General features: G+C 43.1%; 1 protein-coding gene across 1 annotated transcript; it reads right to left on the bottom strand.

The window, feature by feature from the left end:
* Positions 1-305: 305 nt before the first annotated feature.
* jpt2 (Jupiter microtubule associated homolog 2) lies at positions 306-24383 on the bottom strand. The gene is made up of 5 exons (XM_060901918.1): positions 24188-24383; positions 21738-21889; positions 5676-5821; positions 3586-3628; positions 306-1737 (listed from the first exon to the last, which is right to left on the bottom strand). The coding sequence occupies exons 1-5, from the start codon at positions 24241-24243 to the stop codon at positions 1508-1510; spliced, it is 627 nt and encodes a 208-aa protein (XP_060757901.1). The 5' UTR covers positions 24244-24383; the 3' UTR covers positions 306-1507.
* Between the last annotated feature and the right edge of the window lie 624 nt (positions 24384-25007).

Raw genomic sequence — 25007 nt, 5'->3', positions numbered from 1 at the left:
AAGAAGAGGACCCTGCCGATGACATCACGTTTCACTACCACGCGGAAATTAAAAGGGTAGGTGACTTTGGTTGCAAAATTAATATACTTGTCGTTGTCAAAAAATTATGTTTGATATATCATTTTGAAGCTAAAAGATTTCTCTGTCTAGTCATGTTGTCATAAAATATATTGTATTTTATGCCAAAGAATACATCCAATGGTGGAATGGCACTTTAAGAGTTTAGACAAAAGCGGAAAACCAGGCCAAGATGACAAGCATTTATAACCCTGACCTGAAGTGAGAGACACATCACCACAACAGCGTATGAATCATCAAAATAGATGTTTATTGTAACTCCCATTCTACTACACAGGCACTTTGGGCAGTGCTTCCATCGGCATATGAGAAACACACCTTCACCTGTCTCCCTGCTGCAGGTCCATTTAAACCGGCAGCTTGAGGTGTAAGAAAAAAAAAAAAAAAAAAAAAAAACAGACTCAAGTGTGAAATCATAACACTTTGGTATTTGGTACAAAATGACTTCTAGAACATCGGTTTATCAAGAGCATTTACTTGCAAGGGAACACATCTGATGTTCCAAATACCTTTAGGATTTGTATTTAACTAAAAGGACTTGATCTATTTTTGGCTAAAGAACCCATGCGGAGTATGAGCATTCTCTGGAGTCAGCATCCTGTTGTGCTACTGTGTGCGTTACAACTGGATCATCGGTGTGGAGTTTTTTGGTTTGATCGTGCCATTATTTTGGTATTGTTGGGCTGCATCTCCTTGAACAGTGTGTGTTCCTAAGTACATCGTGTAACAGAAGAAGGATGCTGTTAATAGATCCTACATCCCTATACTGCTTGAGAGCCCAAGGACATTGAAATCTCCAATGAGGAAGGGGGGGGTAGGTAGGTAAAGAAACTGCCAGACTATTATGTCGCTGATTACAGCGGAGTTTCAGAGCTGTGCTAGAACAAAACTTCAGTCCTCAGGACTTATTGCTGGTTTTGTGTCTTCTTTTGAGAGCACCATGCAGCAAAGCTTGCAGAGCAGTGGGACGGGGGATTGTGAACTGCTGCAGGAGAATACACTCAGACTGAGATACATACACGCGCCATTATTACGACAGTGGCTCCAGTTTACTGTTTTACACACACACACACACACTTTACATTTCATCATCAGACTTGTATTCTATACAATATCAAATTCAGAGAGCACATTCACATAAAACAATCAGCCTCCAAGTCTGACTGATGAAAAAGGAACCATTTGATTGATTGAGCGCAACCGTTACTCAAACCGTCAGATAGCGAGGAAGAGGGATGTTTAAGGAATGAGTTAGAAAGTGCAAGAGGGAAAACTAAAGCAAAGAATAAAAAAAAAAAAAAAAAAAAAAAAAGCAGACCATGAAGATGGTAAAGTGATTTAAAAAAAAAAAAAGTAGCAGTGTTAAAAAGAGAGAACAGAACGAGAGAGTGACTGATTGAGAGAGGACAGAAAGAACACACAGCGCCAGTCAATAGAAGACCACGCTGGATTTTCCACCAGGCGGGTTGAGCACTCTGTTGTGTGAGCGTGGCCGAGGTCCGAGGCGCGGCTCGTGGTCCTTCTCCGTCGGCTGTTTGGAGGACGGTTCAGCAGCCGGACTGGCTGTGGGTTCAGGAGGGGGAGCTTCTTTCGTGGGGGTAGCCTGAGGTGAGACCACCACTTCCTTCTTCACTTTCTCTGGCTCCTTTGGTTGAGGCGCTGAGACAGAAATAAAACTGATTAACAAGCTTTTCTTGTACTTTATGTAAATAGGCCAACATATTTTGAATTATTCTCCGATCTGTCTACTGCATCTGTAGCTCCCATGCGGATGTTTCCCTGCACCAAGGACAGAAAAACCTGTTTAGGCTACTTTTACAGGGAACGTACCGGCCAGGACATGTTTTTGTGCAGATCTATGTAGATTAGACTTAAGACTAAATAAAGATTGGTTTAACTCTGGAACTGAGGAGATTGTTTGAAGAGGCAGAAAGTTTAAAAAGAGCTGCTAGTGTGACTTGACTGAAGTGCAACCACAATTAAAGTGGGATGCTGCGCTGCATACCAGTGAAGGTCTCCCCCCCCTCAAAAAAAGCACCAAATTTACCTCCACCAAGGAGGTTGTGTTTTCAGCATGGTTTGTCTAACTGAAAGCAGGATTGCACAAAAACTACAAGGTCAAATTGCATGAAATTTGGTGGAAAGGTGCAGCACTGGCCAAAAAAGAAGCCATTAAAATCTGGAGCAGAGCCAACTGACAGGATGGCTCCATGACTGGTTTCAGTTTTGCTAATGTTGCAAGATGCAGCACTTGACGGAGGTCTGTGTTCTCCGAGTGCCCTTCTAGTTAACTATATTCCATTTACGGATCATAAATCTCATGTTAATTTATTAAGCTTAATGCACACTTTACAAATTTTTTTTTCGTCAGTCTGTGAGCAATTACTGGGGCACCAATATTTTCAAGCTCGTTCGATATTCTCAGTGATTAATCCCTAACGTGAACCCCTCTGTGGCTACTTGCAAGAAGAAATCAAAAATTCATACTCTCAATCACTGCAGATCCCTCAATCCATTTTACCATTTAGCTACTTGTAAGGGAGGGCAAGAAATGTAATAAATAATAAAAATGCACAATAATAATTTGGTACATTAAAGCCAAATTGTTTTTAATAAACAGCAAAAATAAAAATGTTATTCCTGCCAAGACACAGTAGGGGAAAATAAATACATAAATAAATAAATCAGAAAAGCTAGCTTTTTGTGATACAGCTCCAGTTCTCTTTGCAGAACAGACAATTCTCAATGCTTGTGTCTCCCCAAACAATATTTCCTCCACATTTTCTCTCGGTTCTTTTTTTCATACAAAATAGGGACACATGATCTCACATGGGCAGCACGGTGGTGTAGTGGTTAGTGCTGTCGCCTCACAGCAAGAAGGTCCGGGTTCGAGCCCCGTGGCCGGCGAGGGCCTTTCTGTGCGGAGTTTGCATGTTCTCCCCGTGTCCGCGTGGGTTTCCTCCACGGTCCAAAGACATGCAGGTTAGGTTAACTGGTGACTCTAAATTGACCGTAGGTGTGAATGTGAGTGTGAATGGTTGTCTGTGTCTATGTGTCAGCCCTGTGATGACCTGGCGACTTGTCCAGGGTGTACCCCGCCTTTCGCCCGTAGTCAGCTGGGATAGGCTCCAGCTTGCCTGCGACCCTGTAGGACAGGATAAAGCGGCTAGAGATAATGAGATCTCACATTTATCATGAAAAATTTTTTATTTACGGATCAGACGGGCTTCGACGAGAATCTCTTCAGGTAAAATACACTGCAGCTTGTGAGCTTTGTCTGTAGTGTTGCACCGAATTCAACACCTGCCCTTTTACTTCCACTGAGAATGTTTTCACATAAACAGGTGTTTGCTCTTTTTCTAAATCCAGAGAAATATATGTGTTAAAAAGCCTTGCATTGCAGAAACACTACAAATGCTATAGAGACAGATTAGACTGGAAAAATATGACACTAGAGTAACTTAAATGACAATGAAGAAAAAAAAAAGGGTTTCTTTTATTCCATACCTGGTGCTTCAACTTTAACAGCTGAACCCAAACTTATGCTGTCCTGCAAGAAGTTAAAAGGAACTCATCAGTAAACAGAAACCATTTCATTTACTTCCACTCTAAAGGTTTTGAAATGACTTCACAAAAACCCTTGTTCAGCAATGTTGCATAGAAATGAGCACATTGGATAGCACGGGGCAAATACGCTTCGGATTCATTAAACCGTCACAACATAAAAACAAGGGCTGGTTTGAACTCAAAGGACGAATTAGCTTCAGTAAGCCCTCATTTACATATCGTATGCATATTACATGCCCCAATTTGCCTTCATATACATTTTCTTTACATGAAACAGCCATTTTTTTTTTTTTACACACACACACACACACACACACACACACACACACAGGGATTGAAATAGTAAACCAGTAAAAGGAAAGCATCTTGCAGATTACATTTATCCAAGATTACAAAAAAAAAAAGTTGTAAATGGGAAGGGGGGGGGAGGGTTTTCTTTTTTTAAATGAAGCGGAGATATAGATATTTATTTTTTCCGCAGTGCAGTTTCCATCAAATCCTGCGCTCTGATTGGCTGGTGAGCAGGTCTGTATCCTATGATACGGACCCCAGTTATGGACCTCTGGCGACTCGCTTGTTCACAACAACAAACATAGCATTTTTTGTCAACATTTCTCTCTTTTTTATAAAAGATTTATTTATAAGATTATCAAATCTTATAAATTTTTGCCAGCATTTCTCAGGAGAATAGTATTAATTTTACAGCATGGATAGCGATAACGACAGTGTTCACAGCAAAAGCGAGTTTTACTACCCTGAGGAAGAAGAAATTAAATAAACATTTCAGAAGAAAACTAAAAACCTCTAAAGGCCTCTGCATGCTCTTACGACAAGGCTTTCGCAGATAGCTTTTCGCAGACAGTTGTAATTTATTGTTGAGCAGGGAGTAATAGGCGTGCGTGATGTTATTCACTGGCACAACGCAAGGGGGCGCGAAGTCGCTAGGAGTAGTTGGTGGGTGTGGTTAGTGGAGTGTTTATCCTCCGGTTACTTATAATGACTAGAACTTTTTTTTTTTAATAATGACTAGAACTGGAGTCGTATAGATGTACGTACTTCCTCAAATCAACCGCTGTTCGTGCTGCTCCATCTTCGCTCGTGTTTTTAAAAATGCCGGTCATGAAAACAAACCAAACCGGGAAAGTAGGGAAGCGGAAGTGCATGTACAGCAGATGTAGAGTGGACCAATCAGAGCCCTCTTGTCTGCGAGGCTTCTGCGATGGTCACAATTTCTGGGAGGTGCGCGCACAGCGTCTGCAAAGGTGGGGGGGGCTACGCAGACACTGTCTGCGACGCTATCTGCGAGGACTGGGTTGTCAGCATAAATTGGCCTTAACTGTTGCTAACGCCGAGCAAAAACATGGCTGAATCCTGAATGACTCCTATTTGTATAAATAGGGGACTACATAGGCAGCAAAATGTAGTTTTTTTCCTGCCATGGAAGTGCACTTGTATACCGAGGAGAAAGCAATTTGCATTACAGCCATGAATGAGGATTCAAAATGGTGCCTCGGCTCGGTTTTCCCTTTTGGGCGCTCTTGTTTTCTGTTAGAATTTGGTAAAGAAAATAAATAAATAAATAAATAAATAAAAAAATTATTTACCAGCTTAAGGGCGGTCCGTATGGTGAAATACCGTGACCTTGAATACTGACCTCGGCCCAGAGGGCCTCGCTCAGTACTTTCAAGACCTCGGTCACGGTATTTCACGATACGGACCTCCCAGCTACTAAATAATAAATATATTTCCCCCCAAAAATAAAATCGGGTAGAAACCTGAACTGTTTTTGACCTGCAGGTAGTTATATGAACTCTATTTATAGCCGTTCATATTATTGTTTGATTATTCACTATTCAAAAGTGCAAACCAAGCAATTTTCATGTTCTTAAAAATAAATAAACAAAATAAAATTTGCACTCAAGACAGATACACCGATTCTACAGACATGCCAAACAACTGATGAGGAAACGGTCTGTGCATCAGGTTTTGATGAATGACGGCCAGCGTGTCCATTTTAAACATTAACCAACCTTCGGTTTGTTGGGATGACTCTTAACTGCAGGCAGGTTTGATTCCGGCCCTCCAAAGATGTTGTTTGTCACTCCACCCGGAGGCAGGGGCTTATGATGTGGGGAAGATGACGCAGGCTCAGTGAAAATCCCACTGCTCTTTCCACCTTTCAGAGATAGAAAGAAAGATTTTAGACATGCATGTGTTTCGTTTTAAAACAACCCTAGTATATAGTACCAGTCAAACGTCTGGACATGCCTAGTTCAATGGTTTCTTTATTTTTAGACGTCGTTTCTCTTTACTTAGTTAAGTGGTTGATGACATACTACGGATTACTACAGTTGTAGAATAGAGCTATTTATTGTATTATTTACTATTTGACCTGAAACACATCAAGGCAGCAAGAAATTACACCAATTAACTTCTGACAAGGTACCTGTTAATTGAAAAGCATTCCAGGTGACTACCTCATGAAGCTGGTTATGATAACACCAACAGTGTGTAAAGCGTCAAGGTCAACGCTGGCTACTTGGAAGAATCTAAAATATGAAATATTTTAACACTATCACGTAATTCCATAGTTGTGATGTCTTCAGTATAGCCTGGCTAACGTGACTTCAAAGCTCTCCGAGCTATTGGTCTGGCCAAGATATTAAGCCCAACCGTTTCCCAGAGCCCGTGGTTGACCCGCCTCCCTGAAATGCCTCAGTTTGCTACTGGTCGAAGCCAGAAAAGGCTGTGACGAAGCTCAAACCAATCACATCACTCTTTCCTCTGACGTATGCGACGCGACGGGGCTAACTGGTAGATTAAACTCTTACCGAAGCCGGTCGGGAGCAAGGCGAAAACATCCTTCCTTTCAATAAATACCTCCAGGGCTGCTCTTTGCTCCGTTTTCAATGAGAACTTCCCGCTGAATGCTTTCAATACAGCATCTATGCGTAATAGATGCGGAAGCGTGAATGAAGCGCTTCCGGCATAGATTCTGTAAACAATCTATGGCTTCCGGTAGCAGTTCTACTACGTCAGTGCCTTGAACACGCCTCTACCCAGGGCCGTTGGAGATGCTCAAAGTTGATTGGTTCCCGATTTTTCGGGAGCTTGGAAGAGCTGTAGATAGCTTGCCTGGCCAGATTAAGCTCGCAACAGGCCCTCATGTTGCGTCACGCTTAGGATGGGCGGGCCCAGGCTATCTTCAGTATTGTTCTACAATGTAGAAAATAGTCAAAATACAGAAAAACCTATGAATGAGGAGGGTGTACAAACTTTTGACTGGTACTGTAATGCCTCGGTCACAACCAGCCGTATGTGCTCCTACGGCTAATCTACGTGCAAAAAACGCAAGAAACGCACGGAGGGCGCGTGTGTGACGTGCTGATTTTCGAGCCGCAGAGGTTTTGTCATGTCAAACAAACTCTACGGGCGCTTACGTTCTTTTCAGGTTGCAAGACAAACTTACGGCCAACGTGTGTCTTTCTCCACGATCAAAAAAAAAAAAGACGCAGCGATTTGGGAAACGCCAAAAATCGCATGGCCAAAAAAAAAATAATAATAAAAAAAAAATAATAATTGTACGTCCGGTTGTGACCTAGGCTTAAAAACAGCACTGCTTTATTTTTCACCAAGTAAAAATGCTCACTGATTACACAAGTTTCAGAAGTGTATAAAAGTATAACACACTATTACACCAGTGTTGTAATAGCTTTGAAATATTTATTTTCAAACTTGGTCGGTACTGTATATTCATACAGAAATTAAAGGAACACACCACCCCCAAGTGAAATTGAGTCAGTCCCTGCAGTCCCTAGAGTTGGATGAGTGAGCCAAAGCGTTTTGTAGCCGACCCAGCCATTGTCCTGATCTGGAAACGTCCCGGTTAGCTTAGCTTAGTCGCTGTAATCCGGCGTGTCCAGATAGCATTGTCGTTGCAAAAGTGAATCAAATAACTCAAGATTTTTTTTATAAATTATTTCTCATAACCTGTACATTCACATCGAGTACACATCAATGCAAATTAACACGAAGGGATTTACTAGACCAATTTATATCTGGAACCATTTTCGGCCACAGCACAGGCAAAGCACCGCTGCAGGCGCAAAGACACCACGCAGCACCACAACTTCCGTCAATACACCAGTGTTACCAGGGAAACCAGGGTTTTCAGGTGCTGCGTGGTGTTTTTGAGCCTGCAGCGGTGCTTTGCCTGTGCTGTGGCCGAAAATGGTTCCAGATATAAATTGGTCTAGTAAATCCCTTCGTGTTAATTTGCACTGATGTGTACCCCACAACCTTCCCTTGTTTCCTGAGTGAGTACTCTCATCTCATTATCTCTAGCCGCTTTATCCTGTTCTACAGGGTCGCAGGCAAGCTGAAGCCTATCCCAGCTGACTACGGGCGAAAGACGGGGTACACCCTGGACAAGTCGCCAGGTCATCACAGGGCTGACACATAGACACAGACAACCATTCACACTCACGGTCAATTTAGAGTCACCCGTTAACCTAACCTGCATGTCTTTGGACTGTGGGGGAAACCGGAGCACCCGGAGGAAACCCACGCGGACATGGGGAGAAAATGCAAACTCCACACAGAAAGGCCCTCGCCAGCCACGGGGCTCGAACCTGGACCTTCTTGCTGTGAGGCGACAGTGCTAACCACTACACCACCGTGCCGCCCTGAGTGAGTATTCAAAAATAAAAAACAAAAAGTAAAATAGCATCTTGAATGGGGGAGAACAATAAGCTCCCCCCCAAAAAAAAACAAGAAAACCCCACCCCTCCAAGCCTTCCAATATCAAATGAGGTCTGGCTGAATGTGTGTGAACTCCAGTGGAAATGTACAAACTCTCATATGTGGAGGGAGTTTGGATGGAAGTGTTATTCGTTTATCACACCAAAGCAAAAAGTATGTGTGGTGGGAGGAGATGCTGGAGACAGCACGTGTCTCAAAAAGCTGACCATTGGCATATATTTTGGGACCGCCCAGTCATAAAACCATTCTGGGCAGAGATTCATAACGCATTAAGAAAGATGTTTGATACTGACCTGCCCTTTCAGTTTCTCACTTTATTTTTAGGACATGGTGACTTCCAGGCAAGGTGCGCTGATTAACATTCGTTTGGTATTTTAATACCTGCCTGCAAAAAAGTGCTTACGAGATGCTGGCCGCTCCCTGAACCCCCTACAGTACAAGAATGGATAAATATAGTACAACCCCGATTCCAAAACAGTTGGGACAAAGTACAAATTGTAAATAAAAACGGAATGCAATAATTTACAAATCTCAAACTGATATTGTATTCACAATAGAACATAGACAACATATCAAATGTCGAAAGTGAGACATTTTGAAATTTCATGCCAAATATTGGCTCATTTGAAATTTCACGACAGCAACACATCTCAAAAAAGTTGGGACAGGGGCAATAAGAGGCTGGAAAAGTTAAAGGTACAAAAAAGGAACAGCTGGAGGACCAAATTGCAACTCATTAGGTCAATTGGCAATAGGTCATTAACATGACTGGGTATAAAAAGAGCATCTTGGAGTGGCAGCGGCTCTCAGAAGTAAAGATGGGAAGAGGATCACCAATCCCCCTAATTCTGCGCCGACAAATAGTGGAGCAATATCAGAAAGGAGTTCAACAGTGTAAAATTGCAAAGAGTTTGAACATATCATCTACAGTGCATAATATCATCAAAAGATTCAGAGAATCTGGAAGAATCTCTGTGCATAAGGGTCAAGGCCGGAAAACCATACTGGGTGCCCGTGATCTTCGGGCCCTTAGACGGCACTGCATCACATACAGGCAAGCTTCTGTACTGGAAATCACAAAATGGGCTCAGGAATATTTCCAGAGAACATTATCTGTGAACACAATTCACCGTGCCATCCGCCGTTGCCAGCTAAAACTCTATAGTTCAAAGAAGAAACCGTATCTAAACACGATCCAGAAGCGCAGACGTCTTCTCTGGGCCAAGGCTCATTTAAAATGGACTGTGGCAAAGTGGAAAACCGTTCTGTGGTCAGACGCATCAAAATTTGAAGTTCTTTATGGAAATCAGGGACGCCGTGTCATTCGGACTAAAGAGAAGGACGACCCAAGTTGTTATCAGCGCTCAGTTCAGAAGCCTGCATCTCTGATGGTATGGGGTTGCATTAGTGCGTGTGGCATGGGCAGCTTACACATCTGGAAAGACGCCATCAATGCTGAAAGGTATATCCAGGTTCTAGAGGAACATATGCTCCCATCCAGACGACGTCTCTTTCAGGGAAGACCTTGCATTTTCCAACATGACAATGCCAAACCACATACTGCATCAATTACAGCATCATGGCTGTGTAGAAGAAGGGTCCGGGTACTGAACTGGCCAGCCTGCAGTCCAGATCTTTCACCCATAGAAAACATTTGGCGCATCATAAAACGGAAGATACGACAAAAAAGACCTAAGACAGTTGAGCAACTAGAATCCTACATTAGACAAGAATGGGTTAACATTCCTATCCCTAAACTTGAGCAACTTGTCTCCTCAGTCCCCAGATGTTTACAGACTGTTGTAAAGAGAAAAGGGGATGTCTCACAGTGGGAAACATGGCCTTGTCCCAACTTTGAGATGTGTTGTTGTCATGAAATTTAAAATCACCTAATTTTTCTCTTTAAATGATACATTTTCTCAGTTTAAACATTTGATATATCATCTATGTTCTATTCTGAATAAAATATGGAATTTTGAAACTTCCACATCATTGCATTCCGTTTTTATTTACAATTTGTACTTTGTCCCAACTTTTTTGGAATCGGGGTTGTAAATGAGATTTACGATATAGAAAGGATCACGTTCTCTCTCAGTCTCAAGAAAACTGTTTATTAAAAGTTATGGACAAAGTGGGTGAAATATGTAAAACCCATACGACCAGACTTTGTTGAGGTGTCAAGTTAATGATTATGTAAAGTTCTTGTTTTCCTGCAACTTTATGCGCACATATGTTGAACCCCCTCTTATCTTTCAAATTTGTAATTTTCTTTAATCTTCTCTAACCTCTCCTGGATTTACCAGTCACTCTATTATCCTTTTATGCAAACACTAATCTCTCCCAAACTGTATCTTCTTCTGGCTGCTCCCGATGAGGGGTCGCCACAGCAGATCTTTCGTCTCCATTGCTCCCTGTCTTCTGCATCCTTCTCTACCACACCTGCCACTTTCATGTCCTCTCTCACCACATCCATGTATCTCCTCTTTGGCCTTCCTCGTTTTCCTGGCAGCTCAATCCTCAACATTGTCCTTCCAACATGCTCTGCATCTCTTCTCAGGATGTGCCCATACCATCTCAGTCTCATCTCTTTTAGCTTAATTCCCAAGCTCTCCACATGTGCTGTCCCTCTGATGTGCTCGTTCCTTATCCTGTCCAACCTCCCATCGTAAACCTTAACATCCTCAACTCCGCCACCTCCGACTTTGCCTCCTGTCTCTTTGTTAAGGGTACGGTCTCCAATCCATACATCACAGCTGGTCTCGCTACTGTCCTATGCCGCTTTTCCACTAACAACGCGGCTGAGTCGGGCTGAGCCGTGCCGTGCTGAGTGGGGCTGTTGGAGTTGCATTTCGACTACAACCGCGCTGAACCGTGCTGGCTGGAAGTGGGTGGACACATTGGGTGGAGTTAGCGAAAGTGGGTGGACGTCACGTGATGTCGTTAGGCGGCGCAAACAGTGACATCAGTGACCTTTTAAGCGGTAGTCTCACGACCCGAATAGTAAACAAACATGGAGGACATGGAGTCGTTAGTGTTGCTGGTCTTGGTGCTGTGGCTTGTTGTCACCGACAACGCCAACAGATACTGGCAAGAGCGTATAGATGAGGCGAGGCGCATAAGGCTTCAGAAATTCTCGTAATTCGTAATTCTTCTTCTTCCGGGTTTACGGTGTTTACAGATCCCAGCGTGCTCGCGGGGTGTGTGTGGGCATGTGAGGACACTCCTCCTCACCAATCAGTGCACAGGGGAGTGTCTCCTCACACCCCTAGCCCCACTCAGCTCAGTTTGGCTCGCTTCAGCCCCACTCCAAAACAGTGCGAGTTTTGGGTGCTGAGCAGGGCTGAAGCGAGCCGAGTCGTGCTGCTCTGAGGCAGTCGAAACGTGAGCCGTGTCGGGCTGAAGTGAGCTGAAAAAGGGTAGTGGAAAAGGGCCATTATACATCTTACCTCTCACTTTTGCTGAGACTTTCCTATCACAAATGACTCCCGAAATCCTTCTCCAACTGCTCCACCTTGCCTGCACTCTCTTTCTCACCTCACTATCGCAGCCCACATTTTCCTGCACAGTTGACCCCAGGTACTCTCCCAAACTGTATAAAGTTCATAAATACTGAAACTGTATGGAATGCAGAAGAGATACTATTGGTTTAATCAAAAAAAAAAAAAAAAATTATATATATATATATATATATATATATATATATATATATATATATATATATATATATATATATATATATATATATATAATAAATAAACAACCCTCCACAAAAATTTCAAGAAGGTAAAATGGAGATGTGGCTTAATCCTGTAACAAACCATGCATCTAAAAACACACAATCAGATAGTTAAGTCCCCTCCTTGAACTGCCACCTTATTGTGGTGGAGGGGTTTGTGTGCTTGAATGATCCTAGGAGCTATGTTGTCGGGGGCATTATGCCCCTGTCAGGGTTTCCCAAGGCAGACAGGTCCTGGGTGACAGGCCAGACTAAGAGCAGTTCACCAAAACCCCTATGGAGAAAAATCAGAGGACCGTGACGTCGCCCGGGATGACGCAGCCGGGGCCCCACCCTGGAGCCAGGCCCGGGGTTGGGGCTCGTATGCGAGCGCTTGGTGGCCGGGCCTTTGCCCATGGGGCCCGGCCGGGCTCAGCCCGAAGAGCTGACGTGGGCCCGACCTCCTGTGGGTTCACCACCCACAGAGGTAGCAGTAGGGGACTGGTGCAATGTGGATTGGGTGGCAGTCGAAGGCAGGGGCCTCGACGACCTGATCCCCGGACACAGCGGCTGGCTGTTGGGACATGGAATGTCACTTCGCTGGGGGGGAAAGAGCCTGAGCTTGTGCGGGAGGTTGAGAGGTACCGGCTAGAGATAGTCGGGCTCACCTCCACGCACAGCTTGGGCTCTGGAACCCAGCTCCTCGAGAGGGGCTGGACTCTCCACTTCTCTGGAGTCGCCCGTGGTGAGCGGTGGCGGGCTGGTGTGGGCTTGCTTATAGCTCCCCAGCTCAGCCGCCATGTGTTGGAGTTTACCCCAGTGAACGAGGGGGTCGCCTCGCTGCGCCTTCGGATTGGGGAGAGGGCTCTTGCTGTTGTTTGTGCCTATGGCCCAAATAGCAGTATAGAGTATCCGGCCTTCTTGGAGTCCCTGGGAGAGGTACTGAGGAGTGCTCAGACTGGGGACTCCATTGTGTTACTGGGGGACTTCAATGCTCACGTGGGAGATGACAGTGACACCTGGAGGGGCGTGGTTGGGAGGAACGGCCTCCCCGATCTGAACCCGAGTGGTGTTTTGTTATTGGACTTCTGTGCTAGTCACGGTTTGTCCATAACGAACACCATGTTCGAGCATAGGGGTGTCCATAAGTGCACGTGGCACCAGGACACCTTAGGTCGGAGGTCAATGATAGACTTTGTAGTCGTTTCATCTGATCTCCGGCCCTATGTCTTGGACACTCGGGTGAAGAGAGGGGCTGAGCTGTCAACTGATCACCACCTGGTGGTGAGTTGGATCCGCTGGCGGAGGAGGAAGCTGGACAGACCTGGCAGGCCCAAACGTATGGTGAGGGTCTGCTGGGAACGTCTGGCCGAGCACTCTGTCGGGGAGGTCTTTAACTCCCACCTCCGGGAGAGCTTTTCACAGCTTCCGAGGGAGGCGGGGGACATTGAGTCTGAGTGGACCATGTTCTCTACCTCCATTGTGGACGCAGCTGTTCGGAGCTGTGGCCGCAAGGTCTCCGGTGCCTGTCGTGGCGGCAATCCCCGAACCCGGTGGTGGACACCAGAAGTAAGGGATGCCGTCAAGCTGAAGGAGTCCTATCGGGCCATGTTAACCTCCAGGACTCCCGAGGCAGCTGACGGGTATCGGCAGGCCAGGCGTGCTGCAGCTCGGGCAGTTGCGGAGGCAAAAACTCGGAACTGGGAGGAGTTCGGGGAGGCCATGGAGAAGGACTATCGGTCGGCCTCGAAGAAATTCTGGCAAACCGTCCGGCGCCTCAGGAGGGGGAAGCAGTACTCTGCCAACACTGTTTACAGTGCGGGTGGGGAGCTGTTGACCTCGACTGGGGACATTGTCGGGCGGTGGAAGGAATACTTTGAGGATCTCCTCAATCCCACCGTCATGTCTTCCACTGAGGAGACTGAGGCTGATGACTCAGAGGTGGACTCGTCCATTACCCAAGCCGAAGTCACTGAGGTGGTTTGCAAGCTCCTCGGTGGCAAGGCACCGGGGGTGGATGAGATCCGCCCTGAGTATCTCAAGTCTCTGGATGTTGTGGGGCTGTCTTGGTTGACACGCCTCTGCAACATCGCGTGGCGGTCAGGGACAGTGCCTCTGGAGTGGCAGACTGGGGTGGTGGTCCCTCTTTTTAAGAATGGGGCACACTCTCCGGTCCCCTATTATAGGGGAATCACACTTCTCAGCCTCCCAGGGAAGGTTTACTCCAGGGTACTGGAGAGGAGAATTCGACCAATAGTCGAACCTCGGATCCAGGAGGAACAATGCGGTTTTCGTCCTGGTCGCGGAACACTGGACCAGCTCTATACCCTTCATAGGGTGCTCGAGGGTTCATGGGAGTTTGCCCAACCAGTCCACATGTGCTTTGTGGATCTGGAGAAGGCATTCGACCGTGTCCCCCGTGGTATTCTGTGGGGGGTGCTTCGGGAGTATGGGGTTCGGGGCTCTTTGCTAAGGGCTGTCCGGTCCCTGTACGAACGGAGCAGGAGTCTGGTTCGCATTGCCGGCAGTAAGTCAGACCTGTTCCCAGTGCATGTTGGACTCCGGCAGGGCTGCCCTTTGTCACCGGTTCTGTTCATAATTTTTATGGACAGAATTTCTAGGCGCAGCCAGGGGCCAGAAGGAATCCTGTTTGGGAACCACAGGATTTCATCTCTGCTTTTTGCGGATGATGTTGTCCTGTTGGCTTCTTCAAACCAGGACCTTCAGCATGCACTGGGGCGGTTTGCAGTCGAGTGTGAAGCGGCTGGGATGAGAATCAGCACCTCCAAGTCCGAGGCCATGGTTCTCGACCGGAAAAGGGTGGCTTGCCCTCTCCAGGTTGGTGGAGAAGTTCTGCCTCAAGTGGAGGAGTTTAAGTATCTCGGGAGCCTATGGTCATGAGCTTTGGGTAATGACCGAAAGGACAAGATCGCGGATACAAGCGGCCGAAATTAGTTTCCTTCGCAGGGTGGCTGGGCGCTCCCTTAGAGATAGGGTGAGAAGCACAGTCACTCGGGAGGAGCTCGGAGTAGAGCCGCTGCTGCTCCACATCGAGAGGAATCAGCTGAGGTGGCTCGGGCATCTTTTTCGGATGCCTCCTGGACGCCTCCCTGGGGAGGTGTTCCAGGCATGTCCCCCCGGGAGGAGGCCCCGGGGAAGACCCAGGACACGCTGGAGGGACTATGTCTCTCGGCTGGCCTGGGAACGCCTCGGTGTTCTTCCCGAGGAGCTGGCCGAGGTGTCTGGGGAAAGGGAAGTTTGGGCTTCCCTGCTTAGACTGCTGCCTCCGCGACCCGGTCCCGGATAAAGCGGAAGACGAGACGAGACGAGATAGTTAAGTACAGGACTAAAAGTAGTCCAAGCCCTTTCATGACCTTCTCCATCTTCAGACCAGAGTGGAAGCCGCCAGACTATGACATTTGCCACAGTTCAAAATGATCAGGAACAAAAAAAACAAAAAACAAAAAAAAAACCACCCACACGCTGATATGAAGAAAAAGCTTCTTAAGGAATATGAAGGCAGCAGGAGGTAGTAATGAAAAACAATGGACAAAGAAGTTAGCAAACAATATTTGCATCACATTCAGAAAAGAAAGTACATTTTCTTTTTTAAACCTGCACATCATCTCAAGGCCACCCATTTTTTGGTCCACGGATTTTTTCAACATATTTCTGATAATGTCGGTCAAAATTAAAAAAAAAAAAAAAAAAAAAAAAAAAAGTCCTTGTCTACTTTTTCTTTCGCATGGCAAAATTTCAATGTCAGATTAAGATGCTAAAATACTTTAAATTCAAGAGACTCCCTTTATTTATTTATTATATAAAATTATTATTTATGGCCCCATCATTATATCAGATGTATTTGTTTGAATAAAATACATGTTCACATAATTCTATATGGAAATAAAAAGCTTGCATGCTACCAGCACAAAATAGAAATGCTACCATCACCAATACAAGAAAAAATAAACCTACCTGACCATACTGTCCAATTTCTGTTTTCCTACATATCAATATTTATCATGAATAGTATATTTATATATGAGTGATTCCACGCTTATGGGTACTGAAATGGGGACATGAACTTATTCACCTAAAACCATTTCTTTTTTTACCATCAGGTCACAAAACATGTAATCTTTAATGAATGATATGTTAAAAGATAACTTTAATTTTCTGAGATGTAATAACATTTATATGCCAAAGTCAAGCCTATGAGTTCCAAAATGATGTCTGTTACATTACTTCTGTTACGATTGTCCATCTCGCGTCTGTTACAAATTAATTACAATCTAGCTCTATACCATGTTAATCTTATTGAAAGAATGTGTATGTTTATTCTACTACACATGTTTATTAATTATATTTGCTAAAACATCACCTTCCTATGTTTCAAAAAGTAATTCTACATTGTTAAAATTGAGAATATATATGTCCACAACACTTCTGTTACGTTCTGACTTTGGCATATAAATATGTTTTTATTACATCTCAGAAAATTAAAGTTATCTTTTAACATATCATTCATTAAAGATTACATGTTTTGTGACCTGATGGTAAAAAAAGAAATGGTTTTAGGTGAATTTTTAAAAATAAAGTTTATGTCCCCATTTCAGTACCCATAAGCGTGGAATCACTTCTATATTATATAAAATTATTATTTATGGCCCCATCATTATATCAGATGTATTTGTTTGAATAAAATACATGTTCACATAATTCTATATGGAAATAAAAAGCTTGCATGCTACCAGCACAAAACAGAAATGCTACCATCACCAATACAAGAAAAAAAATAAACCTACCTGACCATATTGTCCAATTTCTGTTTTCCTACATATCAATATTTATCATGAATAGTATATTTATATATACATTTTTAAACGAACACCTTCAAAAAAAAACAGTTTCAACATTTCTTAAAATCACACAGCAAGAGATATTTTGTACCACAGATACATGTACTTGTCTGATCTCAAAAACATTGATCCACATACATCAGAGCTATTTTTCTATACACCATCAACTTATACCTGTACAAGTACCATACATATGCTCATGAGGCTATTGCTAGCCATCAGCCACTTAAAGAAAATCTTGAAAAATATAATACAAATTCGCCAAAAATATATTTCTTCTTTTGATTTACTGTAATGTGGCTAATCAGTTTGAAATCCTAGTGCTAGCGTGGCATTCCCAATGACAATTCTTAAGAATGCGCAAATCCTAAGTAGGCACACAACACGTGTGTGTGCTAATATAAAACTGGACTAGTATTCCAGTACTTACTTCTCTGAAGGTGTGTGGTCATATGACCGTTGAGCTCTCATTAGCACATCGAGGGCTGATACCTTCGTGATACTCGGTTCGATAGGACTCTCTCCGGCACCGTCCTCTTCTAATTCTACAGTCAGATACCTGCAGCCAAAATCTCGAACTAACGTTACTGCAGGCATGTTCAGCACGGCCCTGGTTAAATCGCTACCTTCTCTCTGTGAACCAAAGATCGTTTTGATCTTTTCATTGTTTATCTTCAACACTTGAGAGACGAAATCGCCCACGTTTTGGTCGGTGAGACAATGAAAACATTTTTGTTTACCACGTTATGCTTGCATAGAGTTGAGTCGATGGCTTGGAAGCCATGCTGTCAGCATCAGCCACGAGGTTTATACTGTTGTAAAGCGGTCGTAAATCACCCCGTAGAATCATATCTGTGAAGATACTCAGTCATCCAGGTACATGGTAATCTGTGGTTGGTAGAAGAAAGCAACTGGACTTGCTTGAAAAGTCTTGAAGACGTTTCGTCTCAAGACTTTTCAAGCAAGTCCAGTTGCTTTCTTCTACCAACCACAGATTACTATGTACCTGGATGCAGCGCTCGAAACTAACGGTGTCCCGATGTCCCGGGGACCATAAAAAATGTCATCGGGACACAAAATTATCATATCTGGGACAATCCCGGGACAATGGAAAAAAATAGATCTAGAAAAAAAGTTCTACATTAATATTATTTACAAAGCCGTAACACATACGTAGACATTCACCTAATTTGTCAATTTTAATTTTAAAACGTTAACAGCGAAAAATACATAGTAGCTACACTTTCGATGCACCTGCATCCGTAGGCTACAGAGCAGCGCATTCTGTTCTAGAATCTTCGGCCGGAGTCCGCATTATATGGACTTGGAATGGAATTGCTACCGCACGCGCTGCGCCGACTCTTGCCCGAACAAAAATGCTGAAGTGGTTGAAGCGGACCGACCGTGGGGAAGAAACTGAAAGCCCAGACATAACGTCTCCGGGACCTTCAGGATCCAAAGTGTCATCGCCTGGTCTGCAGGCAACGCTAGCAACTGAATGAACTGAATGAACACTGTTAGACACATTATAAAATACAACAGGAATGATGTGGATGATATTGACGGAAGATACCGTTCAACAGAATAAGTGAGTTTTCTTGGTGTCTTTCTAGTTCAGAAAGTTTAGTCAGTCAGCAGCACAACTAGGCTCGGACCTGCCACTATGCTGATGTTGCTAACGTTTGCACCCGGCAGCGAAAGTTCATAAAAATGGATAACGGAAAGTTCATAAAAATGGATAACGGAAAGTTCATAAAAATGGATAACGGTAATGGATAACGGAAAGTCCATAAAAATGGATAACGGTAATGGTGAAAATTATAAGTTGGCCTTATAAGTGACAACAGATATTCAAGGTATAAGTAGATGAAATGAACATAAAAGGGGTCTTATTTAAAGTGTACTGCAGATGTAGGGAGTTGAAACATTTTCTGAATGAGCTAGTTGGCCCCTTTAAATAAACGGGTATCTATTCATACAGTGAGATCGCCAAAGTTTAATAAACTGAAAATGCAATAACTAATTTTGAAGTAGATGATGTACAGGACACGTGTCGCTTGTGTCTTGTGACTTATTGTAAAAATGATATAAAGGGTTCAAAATTGCATAGTTACAAATATAATAGTAACTTCATATGATAATATTAACCACTGGTTATTTCAGAGAGGAAAAAAATGGGGACACTATTGCTTCCATTCGGGACAATACAACACAGAATTCGGGACCACTGGGGGACACAAAGAAAAAAAGTTAATTTCGAGCCCTGCCTGGATGACCGAGTATCTTCACAGATATGTTTCTACGCACTTTTGGATGAGTTCCCTTTGACTGGTGCGGGAGTATGAGAGGACTTCCAGAAAACTGGCAGACATCTTAGCCAGAGAGGATCGTTCATTTTTGTCAACTTGGAACGACCATCACTGAACAGAGGTGGGTGTCTATGACATCTATCAGCCACCTACAATGCAGCCATCAGCATTCTGATTCGGATTCTATGATGATCCATGACAGGATAAATACTTGATACTCCCTATTAGACAGACAGAACTGAGGATGCCTTTCGGACGAGAGGCGAAACGTCTTCAAGACTTTTCAAGCAAGTCCAGTTGCTTTCTTCTACCAACCACAGATCACCCAGTGGAATTTACAACATTCGAACCTAACATTCAAGTGAATAAGCAATGTCGTAAATAGTAGGGCTGTAACGATACACCCAACTCACGATTCGAATCGCGATTTTTGACCCACGATTCGATACGCCCACGATTTTTTTAAAAATGTTTTTTAAAGTAGCAAATTTAACTTAACATTTACTTACATTAACTATTTAATAACAAATAATTCAGACCACTGCAGAGAATGAGTAATATGTACGCAAAAATGAACAAATGTATATCCAAAGATTGTTTTATTTCTCAAAATAATACTGTTGAGCCGGAAGCTCTGTTTTTCGGTTCTGAAAAAGTCATTTTTCCAAATCGTGTAAATCCGTTAAGATGTTTTTTTTTTGGGGGGGTGGCTCTCTCACTGTCTCACTCTCATAGGGCCAATGATTTTCTGTGATCGCAGAAAACAGATGGAAATTACGAAATTTTTACGGTGAAACATTGCTCGCGTGTCAAAATGTAACTGCCGCAGAAGGCTTCCGCCCAAGCAGACATGCCTTCAGTGTTGCCAGATATTGCTAACGTTTTCCACCCCAAAATATGTTCAAAACCAGCCAAAAAGCACCTAAACCCGCCCAATCTGGCACCACTGCATGCCTTTCCGGTCAAGTGATTGTGATTGGCTTGTGGCACACCTAGCCAGCCAATGAGCTGCTTGTTTACAGATTCGCTCCCCGCGTCGCAACCAGAATGGCGACCGCTTAAAAGAAATGAATGCTCTGCCAGTGGCGAGTGTGGACGTTGCGTGACTCGCAGAAGATTGTCGCAGGTCGGCGAAAAAACGACTTACTAATAGATATAAAAAAAAAAAAGTAATTTAAGTAAGTTTAAAATGTAATTTAAATAAAAAGTAAAGTATTCATAAATTGATGTTTGGAAGCGCCTCTGTTTTTGGGCTGAGGAGAAGTTTGAAAGGGTGTACCGCGATTCTGCCTTCTTGTATCACGATACGGATCGTGGCTCTGCGTATCGCGATTTCGATACGCATATCGTTATAGCCCTAGTAAATAGTCTCGTTTTCTGACTTGGCTGAAGTGGATATATACACAACACACACGTCATTTGTATTTACGATTTTTCCTTTTTACTTGTGACAAATAGGATCTAGTACTGGGGATACAATGCTGTTACAAGAAAAATGTGTGACCCCAAAATTGTCATTTCTTTTTGTACCTTTCAGTGGTTCAAATAAAAACACACAGACTATTTTTTCAGTGGTAGTATTTACTGCCGTCGGCGGATCCGTGATCCGAAAAATCTAAAATGAGTCGCCTAATCATCATAAAATATGGTAAAGAATCTGAAACTCGACACACTAAACATCTAGTTGGTAAGAATGTAATGCGTCTTCATTTTGTCCTGCAGGTCTAAAGAGTTGGAGTAAAATTATACAAGCACAGACAGACAATCTCTCAATACTTTAGGCCATAGAGCTATTCTTAGAGTTCCTGTACATGCTGTACTTAAATAAACTTGGTTTCCGATTAGTTTGTAAAACTCTAATGATAAAGTGCTTCTATACAACTAAATCACACACGAGCTCAGACCGTCAGAGAGACCTCGGAATTCCATTCCTCATCGCTAAGGGTGCGTACATGCTAACATCAGCATACTCTTCTAGAACATACCACAGGCTGATGGCCAATCAGAGAACAGAGCCTTCGGTGCTTACAAGAGAACCACTTGAGGCTAAAAACTACAGCGCGGCCCGGTTCATCATCAGTCAGGTCACATGGTTGACCTAAAGAACTCTGGAAACTTCAGATCAAATATTGGGAAATTTATTTAGTGGCGAGCCATAAAGATACTTCTCAGTTTCCTCATACAAACCCTGACCTAAATTAACGAGATGATTTCAGCACAGGTCACTGGGATTGATGGGATTGGGAACGACCAGCTTGGCTGTGACCTTCAGGGATTAAAGCTGGGATTCAATCCTGCTGCTCATGGAGGAGGACAGACCGGAGAGTGAGAAAAGGAAAAATTACACACACCCAGCCTGATTACAGTGTGGTGAGGATTCTACACCAGCAACTCAGAGACAGAGGGACGGACAGACATGACAACAAAAAGCTTTTGTACACTGTATACCTGGAGGGTTGGAGCGTTTGGGGCCTCCTTGAGGCTCCTCTGGAGGGGCGAAAATCGCCGAGGCCATCTTGTTTGGCCGTCTCGAAGCGCCAGCGTCTTCCTCGTAACCACCGAATATGTTGCTGCTGCCTCCACCAGGAGGTCGCAAAACCCTGTGAACACACAGCAGTGCTAATGTTCAGTTCATACAAAACCAGTCCATCAGCCTGCATAAGCGCACATGGGCTCTGGAACCATTTATTGACAATCCTGATCACTTTTCAAAGAGAGAATCATTAACATAACGGGATGTGCAATTAGAGGAAAAATAATCAGCGACAGAGTTATGTGACATCGCCAGGGATGAACTGATTCATATTGGAAATTTGTTATTTTTCAACAGCAGCGCATCCCGGAGAGTTTTATTCCTTATATACCACAGCAATTTGCCTGCGATTACAAATTTTCATTTATTAGAGAACACCAGACCTTATTTCTTTACTGGTACATTTTAATGCTGTGGAACGTCCATGAGACGAACAGGTCTTCTCTAAACAGCCTCTGTTTTGCAGATTATAGGACAAAAAGAAGCTTGTCATGTTACTGAGAAACTGTTAAAACAAAGTCCTGGGTCTTGAACGCTGTCCCAGGGATGGAAAGTGATGAGAGGGTTTTTTTTTTTTAAATACCAATGCCATTACAGAGTCTGCTTATTGGTCTGATTCTAATCGATTCCTGATCAATTTTCTGTGTGGGAAAGAGAGAGAAGTAGGCCTACACAGGTTTCCAGCACCAACACAGCTGTTTTATTAAACGCTGAATTACTTTGAAAGAGGTGTCAACATACTGTTGGCGTGTTTCCACGCTTACTTTGTAAAATGATCATTTTACAAACAGTGCAAGTAGCACCGTTATCGTTCTTCATGAAACGAAACCACGCTTAAGACCACTTATTCTTGTTGCAAGTTTCCAGCAGCACAGAGACAGTTTGACATCATGAGTTTTGAAATGACCAAACGTCAGAAAAACATGCCGCCACTGGTAAAAGGAATCGATAACCTCTGAGGCACAAGTTTCCTATTGTTCGGACAATTTGGAACCGGTTCTTGATTCCCACCCCGAAGCTGACCCCTGACAAACACGCGTGTCTCCTTATAGAAAAGAAGCCAACATAATCAACGTTTGTGTGTCCTTATTACATTAGCTGATCAGACTTCATTTCCTGTCATTCCTGTGCATTAATAACTACTTAACTGAGTGCGACATCTTTACAGGAAATTCTCAGACCGAGGTCTTGACGGTACGGACCGAGCCGTTGGTAAGGTTAATAAGGAGTTTATTACGTGGCTTTTTTAACTTCCAAGATTAAAATAAAGATGGCCATTATAATGAAGCGTGACGCTGCTTTCAGTCACGTCATATTTGTAACGTAGTCGAGTCGCACATGCAGAACAAACAGCTGGCGGTTTCAAAACTGAATTTATTTCTCCACTCGAGTAACGCATAAATGTTCCGAGAAAGATTTTTGCAACATTGAAAGCCAGCGCCTTGGAAAGAAAGTCTGTAATTGCCCACTGGCATTATGGGAAAATTCCACCTGCCAAAGAACCAATCAGAGCATGCGAATTTACAGTAAATAGCTTGTGCCATATAATAACACAGTATAAACCTGCGATTTACTTTAAAACAGGCACAACCATCAGCGCTATGGAAAAGTAATCAACGCCTTCTGACCAATCAGAACCGAGAATTTAACAAAGTCGTGGTATAACTGTTAACATAACGTTTCATTATATAATTGTACACAACAATACGCCCCCTTGTGTTCAAGGCGCGTCAGTGCACGCATCTTCGAGAAAAGCAGTAAAGACCAGACCCAAAAAAAAAGTTCCACATGACACATGAGGTCAGAGACAATTTAGTGAAAAAATAGAGGCGGATTTTACAAAATCGTAGAAAAGGTTCCATTTTAAACCAGTGATATTTGTATTGAGCACTGATCAGCCCAAAAAGGAAACACTATACAGAGTAAAAAAAAAAAAAAAATACAAGTAAGATATTACACAATCTGGAAAGAGGTTTATTATGTATTGTTTGAACTATTATTCGTGTGTGAGAGAGAAATATATAGCTACATACAAAATACACACCCATTCGCTTTGGTGATGATAATTTAAAACAGACACACTTAGTTGAATGCTAAATATAAAGAAAGCCGATCACATAAAACCGTACAATTTCTAAATACCTATTAAATAATCCTGATTATTAGTTAGAAATTTTCAATACTACTATCACATTTTAGCTAGCTTTTCTTACATGCTAAATAATTACATTACTTGGCGGACAGAAAGCTAAACCAAAGTTAGCTAGCTTAACTAGCCAAGTTCCTGTTTGGGATTTTTTCCCAGATGAGCTAAGCTAGTTAAGCTAGCGCACTTTAAATTAATCACAAACAGAGCTGATTGTACCTCGAACTCGGTTTTGCGCCGTCCTCAAGGCCCTGAAAAGTGTTTGTCGAAGTCATTGTCGCGTTTTTCCCTTCTACGAACACGACTCAAAGTCTCTTGGCTTCACCCGCTACGCGGTAAACCGGCGGCGGCTCTGTAAAAACGCAACGCTTATAACTTAGCCACACAAAAAGCGCTAGGAGGTCGTTGGCCACGCCCAGAAGGACGGGACACGTGTTTGGAAGTCAAAATAGAGCTCGTGAACTGTTCTGGTTTTTCATTGGTTCCTGGGCTAATCAATCACAGTCTAGCCGTGTCCTATTGGCTAAAATGATTTGTATGTCAAACCAGATTGGTTGAACGGTTTCTTCCTCCTTATTTAACCACTACGGTTCCGCAAAAAAAAAGTGTATTATTAAAAAAAAAGCAATACTGACTTTATTTGTATCATATTAAGGTTTTTAACTTGCACATAAATTTATATAGCAAGTATCATTTTTAAACAAAACTTATTGGGCATTTCTAATTATATTAACCTAAGTTACTCACTGGCTTTGCATTGTTCTTTAAAAATAACTGAGACGTTTCGTCCTAAATAGAGGACTATAAATAGGCTAATAGATACGGATATAACACAATCATAATGGTTCAAGTAATAAATTATAAATAATAAATAGTCTAAAATAATAAATATAACCAAAAAAATACTCCTGATTAAAACGCTAAATCAGGCCTCATCGGTGCACACGTTTTGGCAAGTATATCCGAATTCTACTAATGTAATAAATAAAGTTATACGATTTCGATTGGACCAAACACGTTTAAACTATGCGACGTCATA

Source organism: Neoarius graeffei, chromosome 20, assembly GCF_027579695.1.
Source record: "Neoarius graeffei isolate fNeoGra1 chromosome 20, fNeoGra1.pri, whole genome shotgun sequence".
In the NCBI taxonomy this organism is placed as follows: domain Eukaryota; kingdom Metazoa; phylum Chordata; class Actinopteri; order Siluriformes; family Ariidae; genus Neoarius; species Neoarius graeffei.
The sequence above is the reverse complement of the archived record's forward strand: the minus strand, read 5'-3'. Positions and strand labels throughout refer to the sequence as shown.

Bases quoted from the DNA above. Each gene is read 5' to 3' on its own strand.
- jpt2 (XM_060901918.1), bottom strand. From the start codon at position 24,243: ATGACTTCGACAAACACTTTTCAGGGCCTTGAGGACGGCGCAAAACCG. The intron at 3,629-5,675 runs GTTGGTTAATGT...AACTTCTTGCAG, and splicing joins GTCATCCCAACAAACCGAAG to GACAGCATAAGTTTGGGTTC. The intron at 1,738-3,585 runs GTATGGAATAAA...TTTCTGTCTCAG, and splicing joins TGTTAAAGTTGAAGCACCAG to CGCCTCAACCAAAGGAGCCA.